Genomic DNA, 26,040 nt, shown 5'->3' on the forward strand with positions numbered 1-26,040 from the left:
AAATCAGAGATGGAAAATTTTCCAATACTGCACATGTAACAAGTTAGACCACTTCCAGGTCAATTGCCCACCACTATGTAGTACAAAAAACATACTGAACCTAGAATTATCCCTTGTAAGTGCATATTTTATGTATTCTGATCAAAAGTAGTAAAAATAAAGCTGAGAATGTGTACTTTAAAATCTTTTAGTCATATTTGTAATTTACAATAATAGAGCCTGAATCACTCACCTGGTTAATCATTTGCTTATTTGAAAAACTTGAGGTATGAGACAGGCTAAGTTAAAATCAACTGAATTGTCAAATGCAGGAAATGCTTTTAATAGCATTTTTATGACCTGAACCAGAATTCTGCCAAAAGCAACAACTTTTTAATTATTTTCTGACCCCTATGTTCCATTTTTAGTATAGGCAGCCATATCTATTCACAGATGAAAAATCAGAACAGTCATTTTGAGAACAATACACTTAAGAACTAATTTACTTATTTTCATTAAATGATCTCAAATAGTTTTAGAGAAGAAGATTTTCAAAGTTGTGCATGTGAAATTAAAAAAACTGTTTCAGGGACCCTAACTCCTACATCAGTCAATGAATGTTTTGAAAATTTCAGCATAGGTCCATCTCATGATGCTGAACGATATTATTCCCTGCCAGAATTTCACTAAATGCAGCGGTTCTTGAGTAATTTGCAAAATCTGCCTTCTGACCCCTATGTTCTACTTTTTGTAATTGCAGCCATGTTTTTTTCAACGAATCAAAATCCCAATATTAAATTTGTGTGGGATACCTTATGAAACAAATATTTCAACTTTCATTGAATTCTGTGCAATGGTTTTTGAGAAGAAGATTTTCAAAGTTGTACATGCAAAAAATGTCAAATAAAAACTGTTTAGGGGGCCTTAACTCCTACATCAGTTGACGAATTGTTTTGAAAATTTTGGCAAAGGTGCGTCTAATGATGCTAAACAATGTTATCCCCATGCCAGAAATTTGCTAAAGGCAATGGTTATTAAGTTATTTGCAAAAAACTGGCTTAAGACGATTGATGCCAAGTGATGGCATAAGCTCATTTGGCCTTTGGCAAGATGAGTTACAAAAAAAAGAATTTCAGTATTATTTATTAAAGTAAATTTTGTGAACACGTTAGAAGTTGTTAGAGAGACCTAAAGAATCAACATTTCCTGATACTATGCAAAACTACATATGATGTTCTTGCTACATGTACAAGTATCAGGAATTTCGGTTGAGTAGTTTCAGAATTGTTATGACAAGCTGATACATGATGATTTACAGTAAATTTCAAAGTTCAAAGGGGGATAACTCCCACAGGAATCACAGAATCAAAATTGCCAGATGATATGCACAACTACATATAATGTTCTTGCTACAAACCAAGTTTCAAGAATTTTTGTCAAGTAGATTCTGAGAAGTTGCAATGACAAGCAGAAATGTTATAGAAGAACTGATGGACCCCAACACCTAGATCTGATTCTGTCTTTGGCGATGCAGGTAAAAATTCTAAGTCACTTGGAAAACAAGGAGTTGACGTAGAAGGCTGGAAAGGGGAGACATAGTGCAAGTTATCATGCATAAGACATTCACCATATATCTAATTATTCCCTTCAGTAGAAACTAAAAAATCTTACACAGAAAAATTTATTACAGATGGAATGATTGACGGACACCCCCATCTCTATATACCCCCACTTTAAATGACCCTATACATCATATCACTATCATAGACTATAGAAAAACACATTCCTTTTCCTTTTTTCCTACAGATCAAACCAAACCTTATAACAGCGTCATATCAAAGATATATTTTTATGATAATTCCTTATAAACATAATACAAATGACATCAAAACATAAACTGTTATCACAGAGACATGTCTCGCCTGTTGCATATATTATTAAAAACTTGATTGATGGTGACTTCTATATGGACAACATATTATATGAAAACAAGCATTTGACCAAAGTAAACAGGCTACTCAGTTTATTTATCGCAAATATGAATCTGTGTTGAATGGATGTATCAACTATTGATTACAACTACATCCAAATACAATTGACCGAGTACATGTGATACATGTTTAAATGACCAAATGAGAAAACTGAACAAGAAAGATTAACATGAAGTAAATAGAACATGACTGTGGTAGCATATGCATAAAATGAATAGAGAATGGTTGTATTGTGACATACATGTGAACCTACATAGGTCATTTCTACCAGTTCTACTGTGGGAACAGAAAATCTACCACTTTCTGAACATCACATGGACTATTGTCAAAATTATCTTGAAAACCAAGTATTCAAACCCCCAAAATCATATTTTAATCTCTTTTCTTTGATTAGTAGAGCCATTAATTGCTGTCTAAACTGGTAACAAAATTGTTTCATGAGAGGTTAATTATTACCAAGAAGCAATCAGTTTATCAGAGTTATCAATGATAATTGACAATCAGAAATGGTATCCCAACGGGATATATCACCAGTTCTGGATAGACTTTAATTTCATAAAGATTATTTTTAACTGCACATTTAATTTGACAAACACTGTCAATTTAAAAGGTCTTAACTCTGTAGAACCATGTGCTTTCACTAATTTAAAATTACCATTGTTGATGCAAAATATCAGTTACCTTCCTCATTATTTTATCTTTTTTTCACATTTTTTTGTATTTTCAACAGTACATTGTTTGCAATAGTTATCTGAAATACCATTCCTTTAAAATGGTCATGATTTTGGAAATTTGGTAGCAGCATTATTGAATATTTGTTACATTTCCCCAAAATATTAAACTTTATGGTATGCATTTGATGAAATAAGCAGTCATGAATGGTCAATAATAAATCAGGATAAAACTGACCTTGTTTTATGTTCAGCAGCACGCTCTACATCTTCTCTAGATGATGTGGCATCTTCCTCCAATCTCATTATTACCATCTCTATCTCTTTATCTCGTTCTTTCTTCACTTGATCCTTTAATTCTCTCTCTTTCTGAACCACCCACGTCTCTTGTTTCTTAAGAAAGTTCTGCTCCCAGGATTCTCTCTCTAATTTTAATTTTTCTCTCATGTCTCGGATTTCATCCTGTTTAAAAACGATACAAATTATGTAAATTACCATGGTTCCTTCTAGCAGGAGAACATTTTTTTTATTCTGAACTTCTCTCTTTCAGCAATACATAACACTAGGGTACCTACCATATAATCAGAGGTGAAAATTTTATCATCAAGTGAAGTATGTTACAGAAATTGTTTTATTTCATGCTATGCTTAACGTAAAAGATACTGTATGTTTGTTACCTATTTACACTTACAGAATGTCTCCTTTCTTGTTCCTCTCTACTCTTCTCATACTCTTGTTTCATGACAGTCAGAGCATGGGCATGACTGTCCTCTAACTGTCTCTGAAGCTTATCTAACTCTGTGCGCTGTCGTGAAGCCTGTGAGGCAACCCTCTCTTTCTCCTCCTGTACTTCTGCATACAACCTTCTCCTCTGCTGTTGGTAAGCATCTTCTTCATTCTGTAGCTCTTTCTCATACCTGAATATACAAAATATTACAAAGCTATGGCAAGCACAGCATGATACCACCACAGATGTCGAACCCTGAACGGTCAGTGCAAGTGTGGATACAACATTAGTTTTTGACACACTTAAGCTTAGGGACTTACAATTCATTATGTACACAAAACTGGTTTGGACACTATTTTGCACAAAATTTTAAATTCAAATAAAAATTAGACCAAAAATAAAAAAGTCAATTTTTTGGGGATGTGGCCCCTTTGACCCCTTATAACTGGAATACAGTACAAAACCCATCAAATCTGCTGATACAATTGTTAACCAGCATTAAATAATGTAAAATAATAAAAATTGGAGGGAAAACAAACATTCTATATGAGTTTTAATATAACACCTATTTTACCCTTTAAAACAGTATGGGCCACAAACTCCAAATTAATTAAGAACCTTCCTTTAGTGATTAGTGAAATCATATCAAACTTCATAACAATTGATCTTCCACAACTAAAGTAATTGCACAAAAACCATGGCGATGACATGGATGGTGACACAGACAACAACAAGGATGACAGTGGCAACAATACAGGAATATTTTGCAGTTGTATAAAAATGCCTAAGTAATTAGAAAAATTGAGGCAGACTTATTCCAACATACATGTATATGACCCCTTTTTGGTCCCAAATTCTTACAAGGTTACCAGACCTTCAGTTTGTGGTTTGAAACCTCGTAGTATGATTTCACAGTGATCACTTCTCTAATACTCAAACTTATGCCCAGATACCAGGAAAATATTTGTTTTTGAATCTTAATTCCTTAATGGCTCAAGCCCAACTCAATGCCATCTTTACTTGTGCGGTACAGTCCTTGAATGGAGAAGCAGAACAATTTGACGGATCGATGACCGCTAACTGATTGATACCTGACGGATCAATAACTGGTGACCAGTGACCGATCTGATCGCAGTTTTGTTATGTAAAATGCTGAATAATCTGTTTAAAATAAGAGAAATAAGAAATAAAAGTATATTTAAATCTATTGCATTATATAAATATATGTAAAATTGACAAAGAAAACAACGAAAACTGTAAAATACATTTACCATTCTGCGGTCATATGACGTGATCACCGGTTTAATGGATCAGTTTGACAGATCAATGAATGATCGGAAACTGATTGGCCCTATTTTGCTACAGCACCATACCATAATACTATAACATTTTTAGTTGTTGAATAAAATGAATGCTTAAATATTAAATAAGACTTTCATTAAACAAGAGGCTCCCAGGAGCCTGAACGCTCACCTGGTTAAAATTTGTCTTTCAAGGGCAATAAATTTAACAAGTTGTCCAACAATTTTGACTCGAGAAGATTTTGGTAGGACTATCATTAGAATCATTTCAGCGATGTAAAGTTTCTTTCAATCTATTACAGTTTTCAAGATATTGGCTGAAAACTGTAAAATAAAAAAAGAAGTCATTTTTCATCTTTCAAGGGCAATAACTCTTACAAGGAGTCACCTGACAACTTTGATCCCTGAAGACTTTTGAAGGCCTTATAATAAGGGTCATTTCTGCAATTGATATAATTTGGCTAAACCTAATGTTTTTGGAGATATATGCAAAAAATTACTGTCTGACCCCTTTGTTCTATTTTCAGTAATGGTGGCCATGTTTTTCAACAGATCAAAAGTCCCCACAACAGTTCTATGTAGGACACCCCAAGGAACATTCACACCAAGTTTGGTTCCAATTGGTCAAGTAGTGTCAGAGGAGAAGATTTTTGAAAATTTGTGAACGATGACGATGACGGACGCCAAGTGATGGCAATAGCAAACATGGCCTTTGGCCAGGTGAGCTAAAAATGCACATGAATGAATTACAGGCTGTTGAAAAACATTCTCAGTCTACTTGTTTAAATCCTTGGGTATAAAAGAAAGTTCAATTGTTAAACTCCACTATTACATTTCATTCCCAACACATAGTACACCTTACAGCAGCTATACAAACTCGGGTAAGCCACTTAGTAGTTCAAATGGCTCTCAAGGTAGAAATCTGGCATATGCTTCCTCATTCTCCTTAGCTAGCTGATCTCTCAGTTTCTTACCTTTGTTTACTGAGTAGCCTCCCTATGACACATGCTGCTCCATTCTCCTTAGCAAGCAGATCTCTCAGTTTCTTAATGAGTTCCTTCCCTATGGCACATGCCACCTCATTCTCCTTAGCTAGCTGATCTCTTAGTTTCTTACCTTTGTTTACTGGATTGTCTCCCTATGACACATGCTGCCTCATTCTGCTTAGCAAGCAGATCTCTCAGTTTCTTAATGAGTTCCTTCCCTATGGCACATGCTGCCTCATTCTCCTTAGCAAGCTGATCTCTCAGTTTCTTACCTTTGTTTACTGAGTTCCCTCTCCCTGGCACACGCTGCCTCCTTCTCCTTAGCAAGCTGATCTCTCAGCTCCTCAGTCATTTTTACATATCTTTGAGCTGCTCGCTCATCTGATTCCAGTAACTCAGCTTCATGAATCTGTTTTATTTTCTTTAACTCAGATTTATGTTTAGCTATCAGTCTCTGTATCTCAGGCTCTAAACCTTTTACCGTCATCTCCTAAAATGCCAAAAATTCTCTTCACTTCCTCAAACTATAAATAAATCTCACTTCCACATTTCACTTACTTTATTTCTCATCAAGTTATTCAAAACTTTTTAGGTATATTAGAAGTAAAGTCAACACTTGTAGCACGATATTACTTCCTTGTTCGATATACACGGGAAAACAAAATATAGCACCATATTGTATATCACTGTTGGAATGTTAGTAAACAAGCTATTACATAAAATGTAAACAGAAATTCTATTATAAAATATGAAGGTTAGACATGAAGGAAATATTTTTTTAACTAAAGAAATCTTTCATCTTAATTCTAATCCATAGTTTCTTTTTCCAAATCAGGAATTGTAATAGTATATGATACACTGACCTTAATTTTCTTTGTTTTATCTTCAATCCATCTTTCTCTCCTTAACTTCTCAGCTGCTTCGTGCATGTCTTTCAACTTCTGAGTTTCTAAACCATGTCTATAATTAAATGTAAAAGAAAATTATGTAGCTTAAAAACTATACAAAAGAAAAATCAATGATCTTATTGGTCATCTACTTAAATGAAAACAGATTGTCAATCTGTACAACTCTCAAGACTACATACAATATGTCTTATCAGTCCTACCTTTCTTCAAGGGTCTTGATTTTATCTTGATATTTCCTGTCAACAACTTTTAATTCCTTCACGTACTTCTCACACTTTTCAGACATGGCTTTCTTGTCATCAATCAGCTGAAACAACATCAAAAACTGGTCTTATACCTTCTGTCGTCTTTTTCATGGACTTTGCAGTTCTGTTTCAGAGAGAACTATACACTATTGTCTCAAGTCACAAACAAGAATAATATTTGGTTGTTTTCATCTCCTTTTTGTCCCTAATTTCTGAATGGTTAAGGTCATTATTCCCATAATTAATCTCAGTCTTCCTATTAAGATATGAACCCTTGCTGTAAAATTTAATTGAGACTGATACCTTTACACTCAAATTATTGAGCAGAAACCAAATATAATGGGAACATATAAGGTGAATATGTTAAAGAGACAACAACCCCAGCAGGATGAAAAATGCCTGCTCAAAGCGAACCATGGGTCTTCAATGAATGATGAAGAAACACTCACAACAGGCCCCAAAACAACATTATATACAGGTACAGCAAAATAGTCACCCTTATAGATTCAAGCAACATAAAAAAAAAGAAAGTAAAAACTAAACAAAACATACAGAGGCCAGAAATTCCTGACTTAGGACAGATGTAAAAAATGTGATGGGGTTAAAATATTTTGGCATGCACAACCCCACCCTTTTCAAATCTGGTCACTGCAGAAAAAATATTATACAATTAAACACACCTAAAAATCTGTTCAAAAAGGTCTGACTCCCTTGTGAAAACAGTCATATGTCTTTGGGCCACATAGCATTACAAAAATTATATAGATTTTTTTTTTCTTCAGATGAATGAATTGAACATGAAAAAGAAATATTTTATTTGCAATCAAAAGTTCACATCATGCGCATCCTGCCTTTCAAACATTTGAAATAGAAAATTTATACAGTAGAACTGATCCTTTCACAGACCTGATCAATAAATCCTAAATGCCGTTTATACAGTACAACTGATCTGTCACAGACCTGATCAATAAATCCTAAATGCCGTTTATACAGTACAACTGATCTGTCACAGACCTGATCAATAAATCCTAAATGCCGTTTATACAGTACAACTGATCTGTCACAGACCTGATCAATAAATCCTAAATGCCGTTTATACAGTACAACTGATCTGTCACAGACCTGATCAATAAATCCTAAATGCCGTTTATACAGTACAACTGATCTGTCACAGACCTGATCAATAAATCCTAAATGCCGTTTATACAGTACAACTGATCTGTCACAGACCTGATCAATAAATCCTAAATGCCGTTTAATAGCTTCCTCATATTCATCTTTCTGGTTATCAAGCCTCTTGTTCATTTCTCTTTCTGCTTCTCTGGCATGTCGCACAGTTAACTCCCTTTGTTGGTTCTGCCATTTCATAATTAAAAAAAAGTTATACATGAATTATGAAACATACAAACAAGTTACAAATATGTGATTTTTTACACTTTAAATCATATTATTGGAAAACTGTTACCCCACTCCACCTTTTGACCTCCAATTTGATTTGGATCAAAATCAAGTATAGGAGGCTCACAATTGGAATAAGTAATACAGACTGTGAAAGTTTTATTAAATTCTGTTCAGTATTTTATGGGGAGTACAGGATAACAGATTGGTACCCCTCTGTGTTATGGAAAGAAGTATGGACAAAGAATGGACATCTTCAAGTGGAAGTTATTAATTACTAACCACTCTTAATAAGCTTACCATTAAAAGAAATATAAACTGCAAGTGATATGGAGAAAAACATATACTGGACAAATTGGTATAATGTAGGGCAGATTTTTATCTAGAGAGCTATTTAAATTACTCACTAGCCCACATAAATTAGTATTGAAATTGGAACTCTTTTTATTCTATTAGCTGTAACACTACTATTCATACAGCAAATCACAAAATTAGGTACCCGCAATAATTGTCTGCTATACAGTAATAAAACCCATAACTTATATGTATTTTGGGAAGCAGAACTTTTCTTTCAACTCTGATTTAAAAAAAAATTATGTAAACTAACACCTCTTTTTATTCAAGCCTAGAAAACTCACTAAAGCTTTCTGTAACATGGAAACACTCCTTTTCTTTTCCTCTAACTCTAACCTCTGAGACAGAACAGTGGATGTTACCTCATCAGCTGCCTCTTTAGCCTGATCTAACTGTAACAATTCATCAGCTGATGGAACTAACATGGGAGGTAACTCTAAGTTGTTGAAATCTTTTGCCAGATCCTATAATTTCAAAAAAATATTTACCTGGTACAACCATTTCTTTGGTTTTTTTAATATTGAGAATGTTTATCTCCACAAATTAATATAAAACTGCAATATATAATTATGACTATTTCTCTGAGCTAAATTATAAGTGAAGAAGACTATGAAAATGTGTCACTTTTGTAAGAAGAAATATCTCAATATTCAACACTGTAAAACTCAGAAAAAATAAATATGTCATGTATTTGGCACATATTTCTCTTGTTCCATAAAAATAAATTGCTTTGCAAGATGCATTTAAATACATCTACATTGATCAAGCCATAAACACTTAGGGTAAGTACAGACACAAAAGTTGATACAGCTACAAATTTTGATTGTGATTTTGTTTTTATGTTTCTAACACAGAATAAAATTGTTCAAAGAACAAATTTTAACAAGAAACTTCCTTGATGATATCCTTGAAGGCGAACGACAAGAAGAAGATATCCTTGATAAAGGGTTTTATTTGCAGGAAATAACACAGTTATCTCACATATAGTTCTTAATTCAACAAAATATTAAAGGAGACATGACAAAAAAAAAAATTTTTTTTCAATTTTTGGTTTATTTGATTTATTACACCAAATATATATAATAAAAATGTCCATTGAAATTACTTACATCATTTAATTGACGATAAATTGATTCAAAATTGACGATGATCCAAGCCATATGAAATTTAATTAGCCATGTATTCACATTACCGTGCTACGTTATTGGATCTCACAGATCGAGTGGCTGAAATGTGTGGGGCTTCTGCACTTTTTACATGATTACTACAACTGAGGGTGAAAATATTGTTTTGGTTTGCCAGTGAATATACACTTACAGTTGTATCCATTTAAACAACTTCGAGAAGAAAATGATAAACAATGACAGAAATATTTAACTATTACATGTCACGTGTGAAGATTATAGAATCCATAGAGAGACGACACCACTTCGATTGAACTTTTTCCATAAAGTAAATTAAATTCACATTCTAAGATTTAAACTGTTCTGATCTCGATCTTCAATGAAAATATTGATTTTACCCCTTTTTACGGAATGTTACTCCTGACAAGTGTGCTAGTACCCCCAAGTACAGCTACAGGGTAATACAAACGTTTATTTTTTATTGGTTTTTGATAATTTTATAGGAGAACCCATAAAGGTTTCGTGCTGAAGCTTCCTTGTGTTCTAAATATTTTTGCTAAAATTAAATATTTTGAACTAACCTATGAAAAAGTCTTGTTCGTACCAGAAAAGCTCGCTTAAACTCACCTAGGGTTGCCTAGTATAAATTGTGTGTTGTGTCATATTCTCCATGTAAATTGTTTTATTTAAAAATTCGTAAGACAAAAGATGCAAGTATATTTCAATTATTGAAGTCACACACCTGTGTCACGAGGCACCGAACCATATAAAGATAAAAGAAGCCACCTACGCTTTTTCTTTGACAAAATTAAGTCTACCGGGCTTGTTAATTGATATAACCCAGCCGCAAAGAAAGAACAATACACAGAATGTCACTATTCCATTTGCACCCTCCTGTTCAAGTCCTGAAAATAGTGTGCAAAGTAGTTGTGTTTTCGCCACATGGGGATGTATGCCTAACGAAAATGAAAAACTGACAGAAAACGAGAAGAATTTTAGCCTTCTTACTTTCTAAACACGATTATTGGACTCATACACAGATCATTGGACCACTGCATTATACATACGAGCAATCTCATTGTAAGACAAAAAAGGCAAATAAATGTGTATTACCTGCTCAACAGAGCTGAGTCTGTCAGATGTCTGTACTTCATCCAGAAATGTCATTATACTTCTCAGTTTATCATCTGTTAAAAATCCACTTTTTGTCACTGAGTTATCGACTGAGTTCAATTTCTGTAACTTTTCTGATGTAAGCTGAGATTTCTCTGACTCCTTGTCCATTTCATCTACGGTAAGAAAATATCTTCCCTTGCAGATTATTTAATAATATGAGATCATTCTAGTTTCTTTATCTTTTCTTTTTTCTCTGTAATTAATGCAATACTCTACTGAAAGTTGCCATTTAAATATCCAATAATAAAATCTAACATTTATAAAATTAGCTTATATTTACTTTTATAATGTTTAGATATTTTAATTATAAAACATCATCAAAGGTACGTACACCAAGCATTCTTTGTAGGAGGTTTAGGTGTTTCTAATTTTTCTTCTTCTTCCAACTTCTTTAACGTATCTAACAGATCATCTAAGGTTGTTTTAGTTGGAGCTTCACTTGTCTGATTTCCAGCACTTTCACGACTAGATTCCTCAGGATTAACATTGGATACAGACTAAAATTAATACAACTATAATAAAAAGAAATCTAATAGAAAAATAAATAAATCGCTCTGAAAATAAATAGTTGATTTTCATAGGTGTGGCCCCCTTTTGACTAAAAAAATCATAGGAAATATTAGAAATCAGATTGAAAAATGCAAGCCAAGTTTTTAGGAGAATCGAATAATCAAGATGGCCGCCAGACCAGTCAGCTAGTTTTTAGCTCTGCAGTTTTTTGATGATATTACCTATTTAATCTGGATATTACTTTACAAATTTTGTATCAGGATGAAGGAAATTTAACATTCTTTCCAAGGATATACTTTTTGTGATGAAATTTTGAGAATTTACTTGTGTATTGACAAAAACAGTATTGATATTTCAACTTAGTGAACACTCTTCACAAACCTACATATTTACATACATAAATCTGTATCAGTGGATTATTTGACATTCTATAGTCTTAATTCATAATGAGTGACAAAAATACCATTGACAAAGGAAAAGACAAAGGAAAGGAAAAGAAAACTGTACAAACAATGCTTGCAGCAAAAAGTTTCAATACATCCCAGGATAAACCACCACCACCTAAAATGGGAAGATTAGCAAGTGATAGATCAAGTACTTCTGATTGCGATTTATCAGTTATTCAATGTGATTTGGATAATATAAAGGATGGCCTGGGGCAGGTACTTAAAAAACAAGACCTAGATAATGCCCTTTTAAACCTAGTGAAAAAGAATGACATTGAAAGTATTGTTACAAACATTGTTGAGAAATTAGTAAACAATATGAAAAAAGAGATAGATATATCACTTAGAGAAAAGTTACAAAAACAAACAAAAGCTATTGAAGAAATAACTAGGGAAAATGAAAACCTTAAAGAGACTGTTGCTAGTCAGCGTAGGGAGATACAAGATCTTGCAAACAAAGTAAAAGACAATAAAATTAGATCAAAAGAAGCAGTAGAGATGGGTAATTATAATGAACAATATTCCAGAAAGTTTAATGTAAAAGTCATGAATTACCCTGAGAAAAAAGATGAAAATTTAAATGAAATTTTTGTGAAAGATATAGTGAAGGGGGCTTGGGATGTTATTATTGATCAATCAGATGTACAAGCCATACATAGAATACCTGGAAAGCAGGGGCAACCACGACCAATGATCGTAAAGTGTAGAAATTCAGATGTGAAATCCAAAATTATGAGGGAGAAAAAAAAGTTGGTTAGAGCAGGATTTAAGTTGGTTGACGATGTCACAAAACAGAACATGGCACTTATTACCAGATTAAGAAACTGTGAAATGTTGGAGAGTGCATGGTATTTCAATGGGTCAGTGTATGGGAAGACAGAATCAAAGACTAGAATACGTTTTAACCTGTTCGATGACATTGAAAAGAAGATTAGAGAAAAGAAGTAATTTTGTGAATATGTTCAATTAAATGTGAATACACGTATAACATATAACTATGTCTTTATTGTTTGTTTGTAACTATAATATTAAGAAAAAGATATCTTTGTTAAATAAATCACAATTTAAGCCAGAATTCAACATTTAATTTTAACTACTAATTAAGTTGCCTTTCACCATTAGGTCAGTATATGATTAAATATTATATACATGCTAAACTGATCCCCCCTTTTTTCAATCATTTTATATTGCATTTATTATTTTTATTTTTAAATTTTTGGTGATTAAATCAATATCTGCTACAGTGACAGTCTCCCTAATGGGTAAAAAAAAAACAATATATATATATATATATATATATATAAATTAAAGAGATCATAATATTCTATTTTTGTATCATCATTATTTGGAATTTATGTTTTTTGTTGAAACCTTGAACAACAATTTTATAAAATAATAGCCTAAAATGAATTGTACTTTGTCAAATTTAGAAAAAAAATACTTTACAAGGGAGATAATCCAAATATTTTTTGTTTTAATTTTATGGTAATTTATCAAACTGCTTGAATTTGCATATCATGTTATTTCATCAACATACTATGCGTCGTCTTGCTTTTTGGTGTACAAATGTGTGTGTGAATGTAGATTTGAAATTTATTTCTCTTTGCTTGCTGTTGTTGTATATTATGTTATTTGATGTTCATTAATGACTGAGTGTGTAACAGTTTTGTCTATGAATGTCAGGGGACTGTATTCAAACAAGAAAAAAAAGAACTGATGTATTTGATTGGTTAAAAAGTAAAAATGCAACAATTTTTTGTTTACAAGAAACACATTGTACAAATGAAATAGAAAAAAAATGGGAAGATGAGTGGGGTTCAAAATGTTTTTTTAGTAATTGTGATAGTAAAAGTGCAGGTGTTTGTGTTATGTTTAATAAATGTTGTAACATTGATGTTAATGATGTTAGTACTGACAAAAATGGTAGATATATTGTATTAGATCTTTCTGTCAAAGATCATAGATTCACATTAGTAAATTTATATGGTTATAACTCTGACCAACCACAAATTTTTTGTGAAATGTTGCACAAAATTACAAGTAATAAAAATTCTAGTGTCATTCTCTGTGGAGATTGGAATTTTGTGCAAGATAAACATTTAGACACTTTTAATATTCTTCACGATAGACACCCTAATTGTCGTCAACAGGTTGAAGAAATTATTGAAACGTTTAATTTAGTTGACCCATGGAGATTATGTTATCCTTCAGAGCATAAATTTACTTGGCGTCAACGATCCCCAGTCAATCAGAGTAGAATAGACTATTTTTTGGTTTCAGATGATCTCTTTTCTCTATTAAAAAATGTCAATATTGTGCCAGGATATAGAACTGACCATTCAGCTATTACTTTTCGTTTCTCTGTTTCCTTAGCACGTCGCGGTAAAGGATATTGGAAATTCAATTCCCAATTACTGCGTGATCCAGATTATGTAGAGATTATTCAAAAATGTATACAAGATACAGTTTTAGAATATTATGTTGCAGGTGACATTGAAAATGATCTAATTAATGTTCTATTATCCTGTAATGATCAAATATTTCTAGAACTGTTAAAGGTTAAGCTGCGGAGTATTAGTATTGAATATAGTATTAAAAAATCTAGAGCAGATCGATTATATACAGAAAATCTTGAAGGTGAGATTCAAGATCTTGAAAATCAGTTGAATATTAATCCTACTGATCATGTTCAACAGATTTTAAATGAAAAAAAATCTGAGTTAATACAGAGAAGAGATAAAATAGTTGAAGGTCTTCTTTTAAGATCCAAAGCTAATTGGCATGAAAATGGAGAAAAGTGTTCAAAATATTTTTGTGGTCTTCAGAAAAAAAACTTTGTAACCAAAACTGTTTCAGAACTTCTTAATGATAAAGGTAAACATTTATCAAAACAGAGTGATATTTTACATGAGCAGGAAAATTTTTATAAGAAGTTATATACAAATAGGGATGATGTAGATCCTGAAAGTGTTGATAGTGATTATTTTTATCAACATGATATTAAATTTTCAGATGAACTGAAAGAAAAATATGAAGGTAATATTACCTATCGAGAGTGTGCTGAAGCCTTGAAGAAAATGGCTAATGCTAAGAGTCCAGGATCTGATGGCTTCACCACCGAATTTTACAAATTTTTTGGGAAAAATATTGGTGTTTTTATATTTAGATCTATTTCATATGGTTATGAACATGGTAACTTTTCAAATTTTCAGAATCAAAGTATTATTACTTGTATACCTAAAGAGGGAAAAGACAGAAGATACATGTCAAACTGGCGTCCAATTAGTCTTTTAAACGTTGATATAAAAATAGCATCAGCAGCAATAGCTGAAAGATTAAAAAATGTGCTTCCATCTATTATATGTGACACACAAAAAGGTTTTGTTAAGGGTAGATTTATAGGGGAAAATACTAGACTTTTATATGATCTTATGCATTATCTAGAGGAAAATGACATGGAAGGCTTGCTTTTATTGATTGATTTTGAAAAAGCCTGTGATTCAATTGAGTTTCAGTTCATTATCAAAACTTTAGAAAGTTTTAATTTTGGTCCATCACTGTGTAGGTGGTTTAGTACATTTTATAAAGATGCTAAGAGTTGTGTCATAAATAATGGCAATATGTCTAGTTTCTTTAACTTAGAAAGAGGCTGTCGTCAAGGCGATCCTCTATCCCTATATCTTTTTATTTTAGGTGTAGAATTGCTTTCTTTATGTTTGAAGTCCGATGAAAATGTAAAAGGTATAGATATCAAAGGGAAAGAATCCCTTATAAGTCAATATGCAGATGATACTTTTTTGACATTAGATGGGAAAGAGATTTCTCTAAGAGAATCTCTTAATATTTTTGAAAAATTTTATCGTATATCAGGTCTTAAAATGAACACACAGAAAACTAGAGCTGTGTGGATAGGTAGTAAGCGTTTCTCTGATGAAGTCTTGTGTCAAGACAAAGCTTTATATTGGTCTTCATCTAATTTTAAGGTTTTAGGCATTGAGTTTTCTTTACACATGCAAGACATGGTTGGAATTAATTTTAAACAGAAAATTAAAGATGTCACCAGAGTTTTGAAGAGTTGGCAACACAGGAAATTAACACTGCTTGGTAAAATTACAGTTGTTAAGTCTCTTGCATTGTCTAAACTTGTACATTTGTTCACCTCATTGCCAAACTTGCCAAAACATATGATTGATGATCTTAATAAATTATTTTTTAATTTTATCTGGGATGGAAAACCAGATAGAATAAAAAGAAATACTTTAATTGGTGATTTTGACATGGGAGGCCTAAAAATGGTTCACCTAGAATCTTTTAATGGATATCTTAAAGTGACATGGGTTAAAAGATTCATTGAAAATACAATTGGTAGTTGGCAGAATGTAGCTAAAGCTGAGCTTGAACATGTTGGTGGTGACCGAGTATTTGCTTTAGAAAAAGAAAAACAAAAAGAATTGGCACAACAAGTTGTTAATCCTTTTTGGAGAGATGTTTTGCTAAGATTACATTTAGCAAAGCATGATACACTGATTGATGTTCAAAATATTTTGTCCCTGGATATTCTCAATTTTATCCCTGTAAATGAGATTTCTTATTTCTGTGGATGGGAATCTTGTGGTATTAAAAATCTAAGTGATCTCATTGACAGGAATACTACCTCGTTTTACAGTTTTGAACAATTGAGAGATGTTTACGGGATTAGAAATTTCTTAAAATATTATGGTATTTTAGCAAAAATACCTCCAATTATGAAAACTCATTTAGTACAAAATATGCCCGACTTTAATTTTGTAAACTTTCAATGTTGTAATGGCTTTTTGGAAAAAATAAGAACTAGCAATTGTATTAAATATATATAGAGAGATATTGTTAAAGGTTTTTGTGAGGAGCCATCCCACAAGTACCAAGCTTGGGAAAACATTTTTGATTGTGATGATATTGACTGGTCAAGTCATTTTAAGTTAATGAAATTGTGCAAAAATCCATATATGATGATTTTTCAGTATAAAATTATCCATAGAATCATTCCAACTAACACTTTTTTGTATAAAATTAGAATAAAAAATACAAAACTATGTACATTTTGTAAATCATGTGATGAGACTATAGAACACTTGTTTTATGATTGTAGTTTTACAAAACAAATTTATATAGAACTATTTAGAAGACTTAATAAGTTTTATCAAGATCTGATGTTAGATAAAAAGCAGATATTATTAGGTTATATAGGAGAGTCTTTACTTTTAAATACTTTATTGATTATAACCAAAAACTATATTTATAAGTGTAAATTAGATGAAATATTGTCTACTACATATGGGTTGAAAAATAGAATAAAGAGGTACATGAATTTGGAAATGTATATTGCTGTTAAAAACAAAAGCTTAGAAAAAGCTGAAAAGTTTTGGTCCCCTTTACATATTATTTTTGATTAGATATTTATAATTTTTCCTCATGTTATTTTACATTCAATAACAACAGCAGCAAGCTTAGTCTTTTCAATTTGTTTAAAATTGCATTTATTTAATAGATTTTTTTTTTTCTATAAACAAAAATGAGTGTGAGAGTTTTGTTTGTGTGAGAGCTTTATTGTGATAAATGCTTTTTGAATGATTTGTTTAATATATTTAATTTATAAAATCATATATAGTCTTTTCACAAATTAATTGCATTTCTTTTCTATTTGCCATGGTCAGGTGGCAAATGGAACTTTGTTATAAATGCCTGACTATATGAAAATAAAAAAAAAAATAAAAAAAGTTTTTATGAGGAATTAATCTAAATCAAAGACTGAAGTCTTCTTAGTAGCTTAACATATTCTCTGTTATTGAATTTGGCTTACATTCAACATCAGAAGTGGCTCAAATGAAATATGCTCAAAAATTGGGTGACTTCCGCTGAAATCTTTGATCCCTTGATATGATAGCATACTTTTTTGTAACCATGATGACCCAAATGTTTTCAATTACCCAGAACCAGATTGAACATATAGACATGTGTATGATATTTTTAAAAGAGGTATGTTGCAGCGATATTTGGGTTGCTTATGATATTGACCAGGGAATCAGATTAAACGACTGGTAATGAATATTCATAGATATCTAGGCCATGCTAATGTATATGACCTACATGTATATAGTCTTGTAACGAGCCCCTGTGCCTGAAACGGAAACTGGGTAATGTTCAATGGTAACCAATCATTTCATGTAAACTTCCCATTCTCATACAAGTAAGAAACACATACGTATGATATTTAAGAGGTACATTTTTATCTTGTATGAGGCTAGAACTATGACGCTATGGCGTTATACATAACACAGATCTGCAGCATTACATGGAGTATAAACATATAATTATACAAATCACATGCAAATATAAACTACTGATGTACAAGACGTTGGTAACAATATAAGCGACTTAAATGATAAGTCCAAAAACTTTTTTTTTGTTCTATTTCGTACGCCTTTAACTCTAAAACAGTAAATAATAAGTCTATCATGTAAGAATTCTTATAAAAAATTTCAAAAGGAACACACTGACATCAGAACTATCAAAATCAGATTAAAAATAAACTATTTCTATCAATTCTAATGAAAACACCTATTTTTAGGACCTTATTTTTGTAGAGGTGGAGCAAAAACCTCCATAAAATATACGACACTCAACAATGTCTCTAGGAACAATGTGTTAAAATTTCAAAAAGACTGGATAAGTTTTACTCAAATTACTGTAATCAAACAAAAGTCATCGGACAACAAAAACTACTCAAAAACAGGGTGATATCATTATACGTCTGAAAAAATTGAAACAACAGTACAACAGTAATGTTAGTATTTTCTTCACTAATACTTGTGATCAATTTTATGTTTTCAATATTATTTCAAATTCCATACATACCCTTTTTCTGAAGTACATTTAGCTTTGACCCAGTTGCCAGCTCACATAACTTAACAACATACCTCCACTATATCTTCATCTTCATTAGCCCTCAGTGTAGATACAGAAACACTGGACTCTGGTCCTGCATTACTATTAGGAGTATCTAAATTACTATCTTTGTTTGGAGATTTCTTCTTTCCTACATATAATGGCTTCTTTGTTATTTTACCACCTGCTTGTAGGTATGTTATTTCTTCCTCAGCTTTCCTCTTAACTTCTTCTCTTTTTTGTTCTCTCTTTTTCTGTAATTCCTATACATTACAAAAAAATAAAGAATTTGATGAATAGAGAAGGACACAAGATATAATTTGGGGTTTTGTTATATAAGTTGCATATGCTCAGTATACAATATAGCATTATTTTTTTTTCGATGACTCATTATTGTCTTTTCAATCTAAATTATTCACAAAACATGTTTCTTTGAAATTTGTTTGCTATTGTATTTGTAACTTACTTTGTAACACATAAATATCCACTTAAAGAGGGAGCTTTCAGACAAATAAAGAAGAAGTCTCTGATTGATTAATTAATTGAAAATGATTATGGTGTAATATCATATGGCAAATATTACATGCATTTCAGGATGAAAACGATTTACCAATCCACCAGACCTGGCTTTGTATTAGTCCCACACACTGAGTCCATTTTTATTGTGCTAGCTCACAGAAGTTACAGAACATGGGTAGGCATACCACCCAACTCAGACAAATTATTCTGACTCCACTTAAAATAATCTTAACTGTTTCCCCTTAAATACCAAGTGCTTGGTGGAGAAGCAATGACTACTAGTTTTAATGTCTGACTCCTCAAGGGATTGAACCCATAGGTGAGAATGCTACCCTGAGACCAATGAGATGGTTTAGAAGCTCTTGAAAAAAAAGAACCTTGAACATCAGTGGGCAGATGATCTATCAAGTAAACAGGGATCTATGGTAAATAACTGTATTTGTTGTGATTTAAAAATACGGATAAACATGACATACTTGTAACTCCAGAATGCAGCTTCACTTATCCAAGTTGTAAATCATTGTACAAAACATGACAAAATTCCAGAACACAAGTTCACTAATACAACTTATAAATCAGTGTAAAAACATTAATTTGCATCACTGAGCTTTGTTTTTTCTATGGTACATGTATAATTGCTTAAAAAAATAGGAGAGTTTGTATGATGTAACACTTGGTTAAACAATCTTAAAAAAATTGTTTATGTATTTCAAAGGGGGTGAAAAAAAATCGTTGAATTTTTACTATATAAATTTTTCAATGACTATAGTACAGTTACATGTACATTGACATTCCTACTCTTTTGTGGAATACAGAGGATTAACAAAGCTATTGGGACATTTAAACTGACCATTTACTATTAAAAGAGTTGATGACTACTCACCTATGATTTTTTTTCATAGCCAGTTCCTGGTTATTTAAATCTGAAGCAGCTACCTGGGTTATTCTATTTTTCATTGGCGAGGAGAGTCCAAATCCAATGAATTAAATTTTATCTCGTGTACTGTTGATGAGATTGAAAACCACAATTTATGAAAGTATATTGAAATATTTGTTTTTATCTGAACCACACGCACAGAAGTCTTATATATCATTTCAAAAATGAGACCTCAATTAATGTGTATTCTTTGGCTTCCTGCATAAAACTGTAATAGGTCTACTAAGGTACCCTTTTAATGAAGTGTATGTTCATACTATAGTTAAGGAACAAGTGCTATACAAAATGCAAACACTGAGGTTCATGTGAATTACAATTTTTGAAAGAGTAATGAAGGGAACCAAGATTCTAGTGGAAATCAAATGGATACACCATAATGATCCATGAGATCATGATGACTACAATAAAACTTCCGTAGTAATGACTTCAATCTTGTAGCAACATAATCATGTTCCAGAAGCCTAACTGTAACAAGTCTAGCGCGATACAAAAGTCTGCATAGTTACATCAAGCTCTGGCATAACTTATGAGTTGCAATATGAAAACTCCATACGCAAGTGCTGAAGGGATGTTGTCACAGGTGAAATGAAAAGTCATCACATTTATCGTAGAGTTTTTCCTTTAATATTGATCTCTAAGTGTAGGTAAAGATATAAGGCTGACTTCACAGTGTAGTATCCTTTATCCTTTATCTCAAATTCTTTGTGGTAGATGTGATGTATTAAAGCCCTATATTGGAAGTGTCACTATAAGAAGTTTATTGTTTATCTTGCCATTTCATATTTGCTATCCACTTGGGGACATGTGGGTTCAAAGCTTTTTTTTTCTTGGAAGAAGATAAACAATATTCACAACCATTATTTTTCCACATTAGTACTTTTCCTATGTTGCAAGTACAGGAATAAATTGAACAGGTTTCTGTCAACTGCTAAATGCAATAACTAAAAATACATATTGTGAGTAATATTCATGACCTGAGAAAATTCCATATGATGTGAAACATATAAGCATTGGCTGCCTTGTACCAGTCCATCTATATTTTCATGGGTGAGTGGCTACCTATTCATCAACTCTTACAATAGCAACTGGTCAGTTTAGGTGACTCAATAGCTTTGTCAGTCCTTTGTATTGTTCAACAGATTGGTAACAAAAAAGTGTAATGGTAGTAGAAAAATTGCTGTAAAATTCTCAATAAAAAATCATCAAACAATACAACTTTTGATAAGAAAGTGAGTTAAATATCAAAATTAACATTGTTTTAGCTGAAATTAAATGACCATGGAACTCTTTTACAACCATTCAAATTTTACACTCACAAGAATTTTCTTTTGATTCATATTGAAATAACCTGTGCTAGATAGAAGCACTCAAAACTTTTTAAAAGGCCATTTATTTTAATATGCCTACCCCTCATTTTTGCATAACTTTCATTACTAAGAAATATTACACTACCTGAATAGCCAGTTGTCTGGCTTGCCTGGCCTTTTCTTCTCTTACTTTCTTCCTCTCCTCTACTGTTTTCCTTTCACTTTCATCATCCTTAAGAAAATCTAAATCTAAACTTCTATGGTCCTCATGATCTTGTTTTTTCTGTTGAAGAAGTCTTTTCAGAGCTGCTTCACCAGCTTTAACAGTAGCATCACTTCGTTTGTGTCTAATCTTCTCCCTACGATACCATCTCTGTATAGTGGTAGCAGCATTATTTAATGTCTTTATGAAGTCTTCTGCTATGTTTCTTCCCACTTGAGATGTTTCTTGTTTTTTGACTTCATTAACAGGAGTTTTATGTTTAATATTTTGATATGAATTTTCTATATTAGACAAAGGAGCCTTTACCTGTTGAGGTTTACTTGTCACAACCATGTTATTAGCAATACCACTGAAATTACTTGCCTTAGGTACTGCATCATTTCTATCACTTAACAATAAATCATTCATTTTATTTTGTCTATGTTTTTCAGCTAAAGCTTGTATTTTGTTGAAACTAGACTGTAGAACATCATCTTCAGAATCTGAGCTTCGAACACTAGACGGCTGAAAAAAGTTCTCATGCTCTTCAGCAGCAGCCAATAAATCATCAAAGTCTTTCTTGGCTGAGCGGGATGTACCATTAGTTCTTACACTTTCTCCACCTCCTAGTCGTGAAGAAGTGACTGAGCGACAACTGTCAGTACTACTTAACTTCTTTGGCTTAAAAAAAAATATTATTAATATGATTTTAAGCTTTGTCTATGAGCCCACGGGCTTGCTCCCACTATCAAATACAATGTATGTAGCCTAAAAAAATCCCAGATTTAAATCCAAGCAATGACTGGTACTTTCAAACTCCATATTTCTACAACTGCTAGGACCGAAGTGAAACTTATGCAACTCTAACATTGCTAGACAAACTGGGTTTGCTATGAGCTTATAGTGTGATCTACGATGACACCTGAGATTGTGGGATATTGTGATTTTTTGGTGTTAACACAAACCACATGATAAACCTAGAGTAAACTGGGTTTGTTTAGAATTGTTGCAATATTTCCTAATATATATATAGTGTGTCCCTATTACTTGGTTTACTCACAATTATAGGTTCAATGTTTAGTCTTACATATACCCTTCTGAACTTTGTATTTTTATTGGTTTCTTTACAAATGTCTTTAACTATTAGTTTCAAGTAGTATTTACAAGACCCTTTTCAATTTTAATGGCCCTTGGAAATCATATTTTCTATAGTCTCCATAGTAAAAATCTTGCTTCTACAAGACTGCATTAATAGAAGCAGTCAAAACATAGAATGTTATATAAAGGTACACTAATAAATTTTTACTACAGACCACTTTAACTTATTTACCTATGGTTTTTACTCATATTTCTTTAACTTTGGCATTAACACTTGAACACACTGGATTAATTGTATTGAAACACATAACTGTGACCATTACCCCAAAAACAAGGATGAATTTTTGACAAAATAATTGACTCTACTGCACAATGTGAGTTGGAAATACATTTTGTTGTCCATGAAAATTGCTAAAAAAATTAACCTTAACAAAATAGTGTGATCTCAATGAAGTATCAGGCTAGTAAGTGTATTTAGTAAACACATAATCATTCAAACTTACTGGCTGTTGCCATAGTACCTTGACAGCATTCTTTCCAGGTTTCTTCTGAGATGGTGATGGACCTTTAATTTTAGGCTGCATTGAGTCTTCAAACATAGCCAAGAAATCATCACTGAAGTTAGATAATTTAATCAGTGATTATTTTTTTCTTATGGACGAGGCAACACCATGAGAAAAGTATGACCTTCCAAGTTATTTTGCAAACAGATTAAAATAAAAATATTTGTAATGTCACATAATTTAATTCATCTTATTGACATATTTCAGGCTGTCCTATATTCATTTTCTATATTTGCATCATCAGTGGCAGGATTTTCAAAAATACTACTCAAGATGGGATTTTTACATTGTGTATAATATATACTGGTATTCTTTAGTGAAGCTCTTTACTATAACCAGTAAATATATTAAGTTTTTTAAATAATTTTTTCAGGCACTAGCAATTATTTTAAATCATTAACTTCTACATTATAGGCAGATGTAGCTAAGTATGTAGCTACAAGTTCCATACTGGTCAAGTGTAAGTTCATCTATTCTGCCCATATATAATTTATTTTTCAACAACACTACCAGTATATTTAATTATTGAACCTATTTCAGTTTGTTGTAAGAAAAGTAAAAAGAAAAGACACTTCATATCTTACAGCATGTCTGACACTTCAAATCTTACAGCATGTCTGACACTTTTCTATCTTACAGAATGTCTGATACTTCATATCTTACAGCATGTCTGACACTTTTCTATCTTACAGAATGTCTGACACTTCATATCTTACAGAATGTCTGACACTTTTCTATCTTACAGCATGTCTGACACTTTTCTATCTTACAGAATGTCTGACACTTCATATCTTACAGCATGTCTGACACTTTTCTATCTTACAGAATGTCTGACACTTCATATCTTACAGCATGTCTGACACCTTTCTATCTTAAAGCATGTCTGACACTTTTCTATCTTACAGCATGTCTGACTCTTTTCAGCATTTGATACATTATTTAATGGAAAGTTTTAAGGAAAAAGATATGATGTTCATAAATAATTTCCTATCCTATCACTGTTTTCCATGATTGTTTCCACCTTTGCTTAGAACCATGTGCTGTAAACCAGACTGTAGTTTTATAGATTAACCAATAACTATGTCAGATGACAATGATTCAATAGTCTGTATGACCTGACTTCAATTGCAAATGAAAAACTGCTTATGAAAATAGTGTCCATAAACTTTATAAAAATTAAAATTAAATTATGCTTTTAGATTTCTTTGCATCTGATTTATAGTTAGTTCTTACATCAGGTATCAGTAGTAATTTCAATATATTTTATCAGTACACAGTGTATAGACTTGGAATTCTTTCAATGAAAAGAGGTGCTTATACAAAGACATAGTCACTGGTAATACTAGCTTATCTATGATTATTTTGTCATGTTTGAAAAAAAAAAATTCATGAATTTCATTTGGACCATATGAAAAAAGCAGCCTTATAAAGTTCCATTACTCTGAAACAAAAATGGAAAATAAAATAAAAAAAGATTCATGTACTGAAGGACATATGGTACTACAAGATTACTTGTACAAAATTGTGTGGATGAACAGAAGCATAGATAGGGAAATGTAACTTATTTAACAAAAAAAAACAACAGTAAATCTATAACAGAATGTGCTACATATGACAAACCTTGCAGACTTCCCTGGTTTCCTTGTACTCCTACTACTACTGGCTGATGACATATTACTTCTGTGACTGAGATCATCTATCAAACACACAATTAATATCTGTATTTTATTGTGCAAAATAAATATACTAAGTTTGAAAAAGATCCATCATTATCTACTAAAGTTATCATCTGGAAACCCTTGGGGGACCGACAGGCAGACACAACTTTCTGGAAGGTATCACATTATACCTCACCTCTTCATGCAGTGGGGTATAAAAAGTATATTTCACAAGTTTGTACTTACATTGAAATTGCTAAAAATGTCAATGTTGTACACTGTATACATCCAAAAGTAAGCTTAAAAAGTCTATTCATGAGCTGAAATGTATGATCATGGAAGAATATTAAAATTGTTGTGTAGCCGTGTGTGTGTAGTGTAATTCAGTAGCCTGGGAGCGCAATGTATGAAAATTAAGGAGTGTCATTCAAATTTTTTGTAATAATGTATGCTTTTCATGATTAAAACTGTTTCTAACTTGTAACAACAACCTACACATTCAAGTGCGAAAATTGAAAAATATAGTTGTATATGTCAGAATATAATAAAAAATGTATACATTTTCATTGCATTTTCACAACACACAATTTTTATCTGAATGATTGAAGAGTTCACATTACAGTGTTCGACATTTAGCTACAAGCCAGAAGCCTGGGGCTAGTAAACATTGATTCTGGCTAGTGGAATGGTGTGTACTTTTTCTTGTTTGGGCTAGTTGAATCCTATACATTGCTCTATTATTCATTATTAGTCGTTAAGAATTTTGAAGGAAAGGACTGTTACAAATGCAAAATTAAAACTAAAAAAAGGCTCCCAGGTGCCTGAATCATTCACCTGGTTAAAGTTTGTCTATCAAGGGCAATAAATTTAACAAGGTGTTGTCCAACAATTTTGCCTCAAATTTGGTTTCAATTGGTCAAGTAGTGTCAGAAAAGAAGATTTTTGAAAGAAATAACATTAAAAATAGCAAAAAAACGTCAAAAAAAGGGGTAATAACTCCAACATGGCTTAATAGG

At 32.0% G+C, this 26,040-nt stretch overlaps 1 protein-coding gene across 5 annotated transcripts in view; it reads right to left on the bottom strand.

The window, feature by feature from the left end:
* LOC148618488 (centrosomal protein of 131 kDa-like) overlaps positions 1–26,040 on the bottom strand; it is a 50,604-nt gene that overhangs the window by 21,030 nt on the left and 3,534 nt on the right. For 2 of the 5 annotated variants that reach the window (XM_088577493.1, XM_088577494.1), the window contains exons 4-16: positions 25,271–25,344; positions 23,307–23,418; positions 21,649–22,386; positions 18,773–19,003; positions 11,192–11,357; positions 10,798–10,973; positions 8,845–9,024; positions 8,039–8,164; positions 6,764–6,870; positions 6,519–6,615; positions 5,928–6,145; positions 3,333–3,558; positions 2,880–3,103 (exon numbers count right to left, since the gene is read on the bottom strand). In XM_088577493.1, the coding sequence (XP_088433619.1) occupies positions 2,880–3,103; positions 3,333–3,558; positions 5,928–6,145; positions 6,519–6,615; positions 6,764–6,870; positions 8,039–8,164; positions 8,845–9,024; positions 10,798–10,973; positions 11,192–11,357; positions 18,773–19,003; positions 21,649–22,386; positions 23,307–23,418; positions 25,271–25,344 (2,675 nt within the window). Of the gene's footprint in view, positions 1–2,879; positions 3,104–3,332; positions 3,559–5,927; positions 6,146–6,518; positions 6,616–6,763; positions 6,871–8,038; positions 8,165–8,844; positions 9,025–10,797; positions 10,974–11,191; positions 11,358–18,772; positions 19,004–21,648; positions 22,387–23,306; positions 23,419–24,986; positions 25,063–25,270; positions 25,345–26,040 lie in introns of all 5 variants that reach the window. The other 3 variants (XM_088577490.1, XM_088577492.1, XM_088577491.1) reach the window with 2 other exon arrangements.

Source organism: Perna viridis, chromosome 4 (assembly GCF_037379345.1).
Source record: "Perna viridis isolate PV_CMFRI_1.1 ecotype Kerala chromosome 4, ASM3737934v1, whole genome shotgun sequence".
In the NCBI taxonomy this organism is placed as follows: domain Eukaryota; kingdom Metazoa; phylum Mollusca; class Bivalvia; order Mytilida; family Mytilidae; genus Perna; species Perna viridis.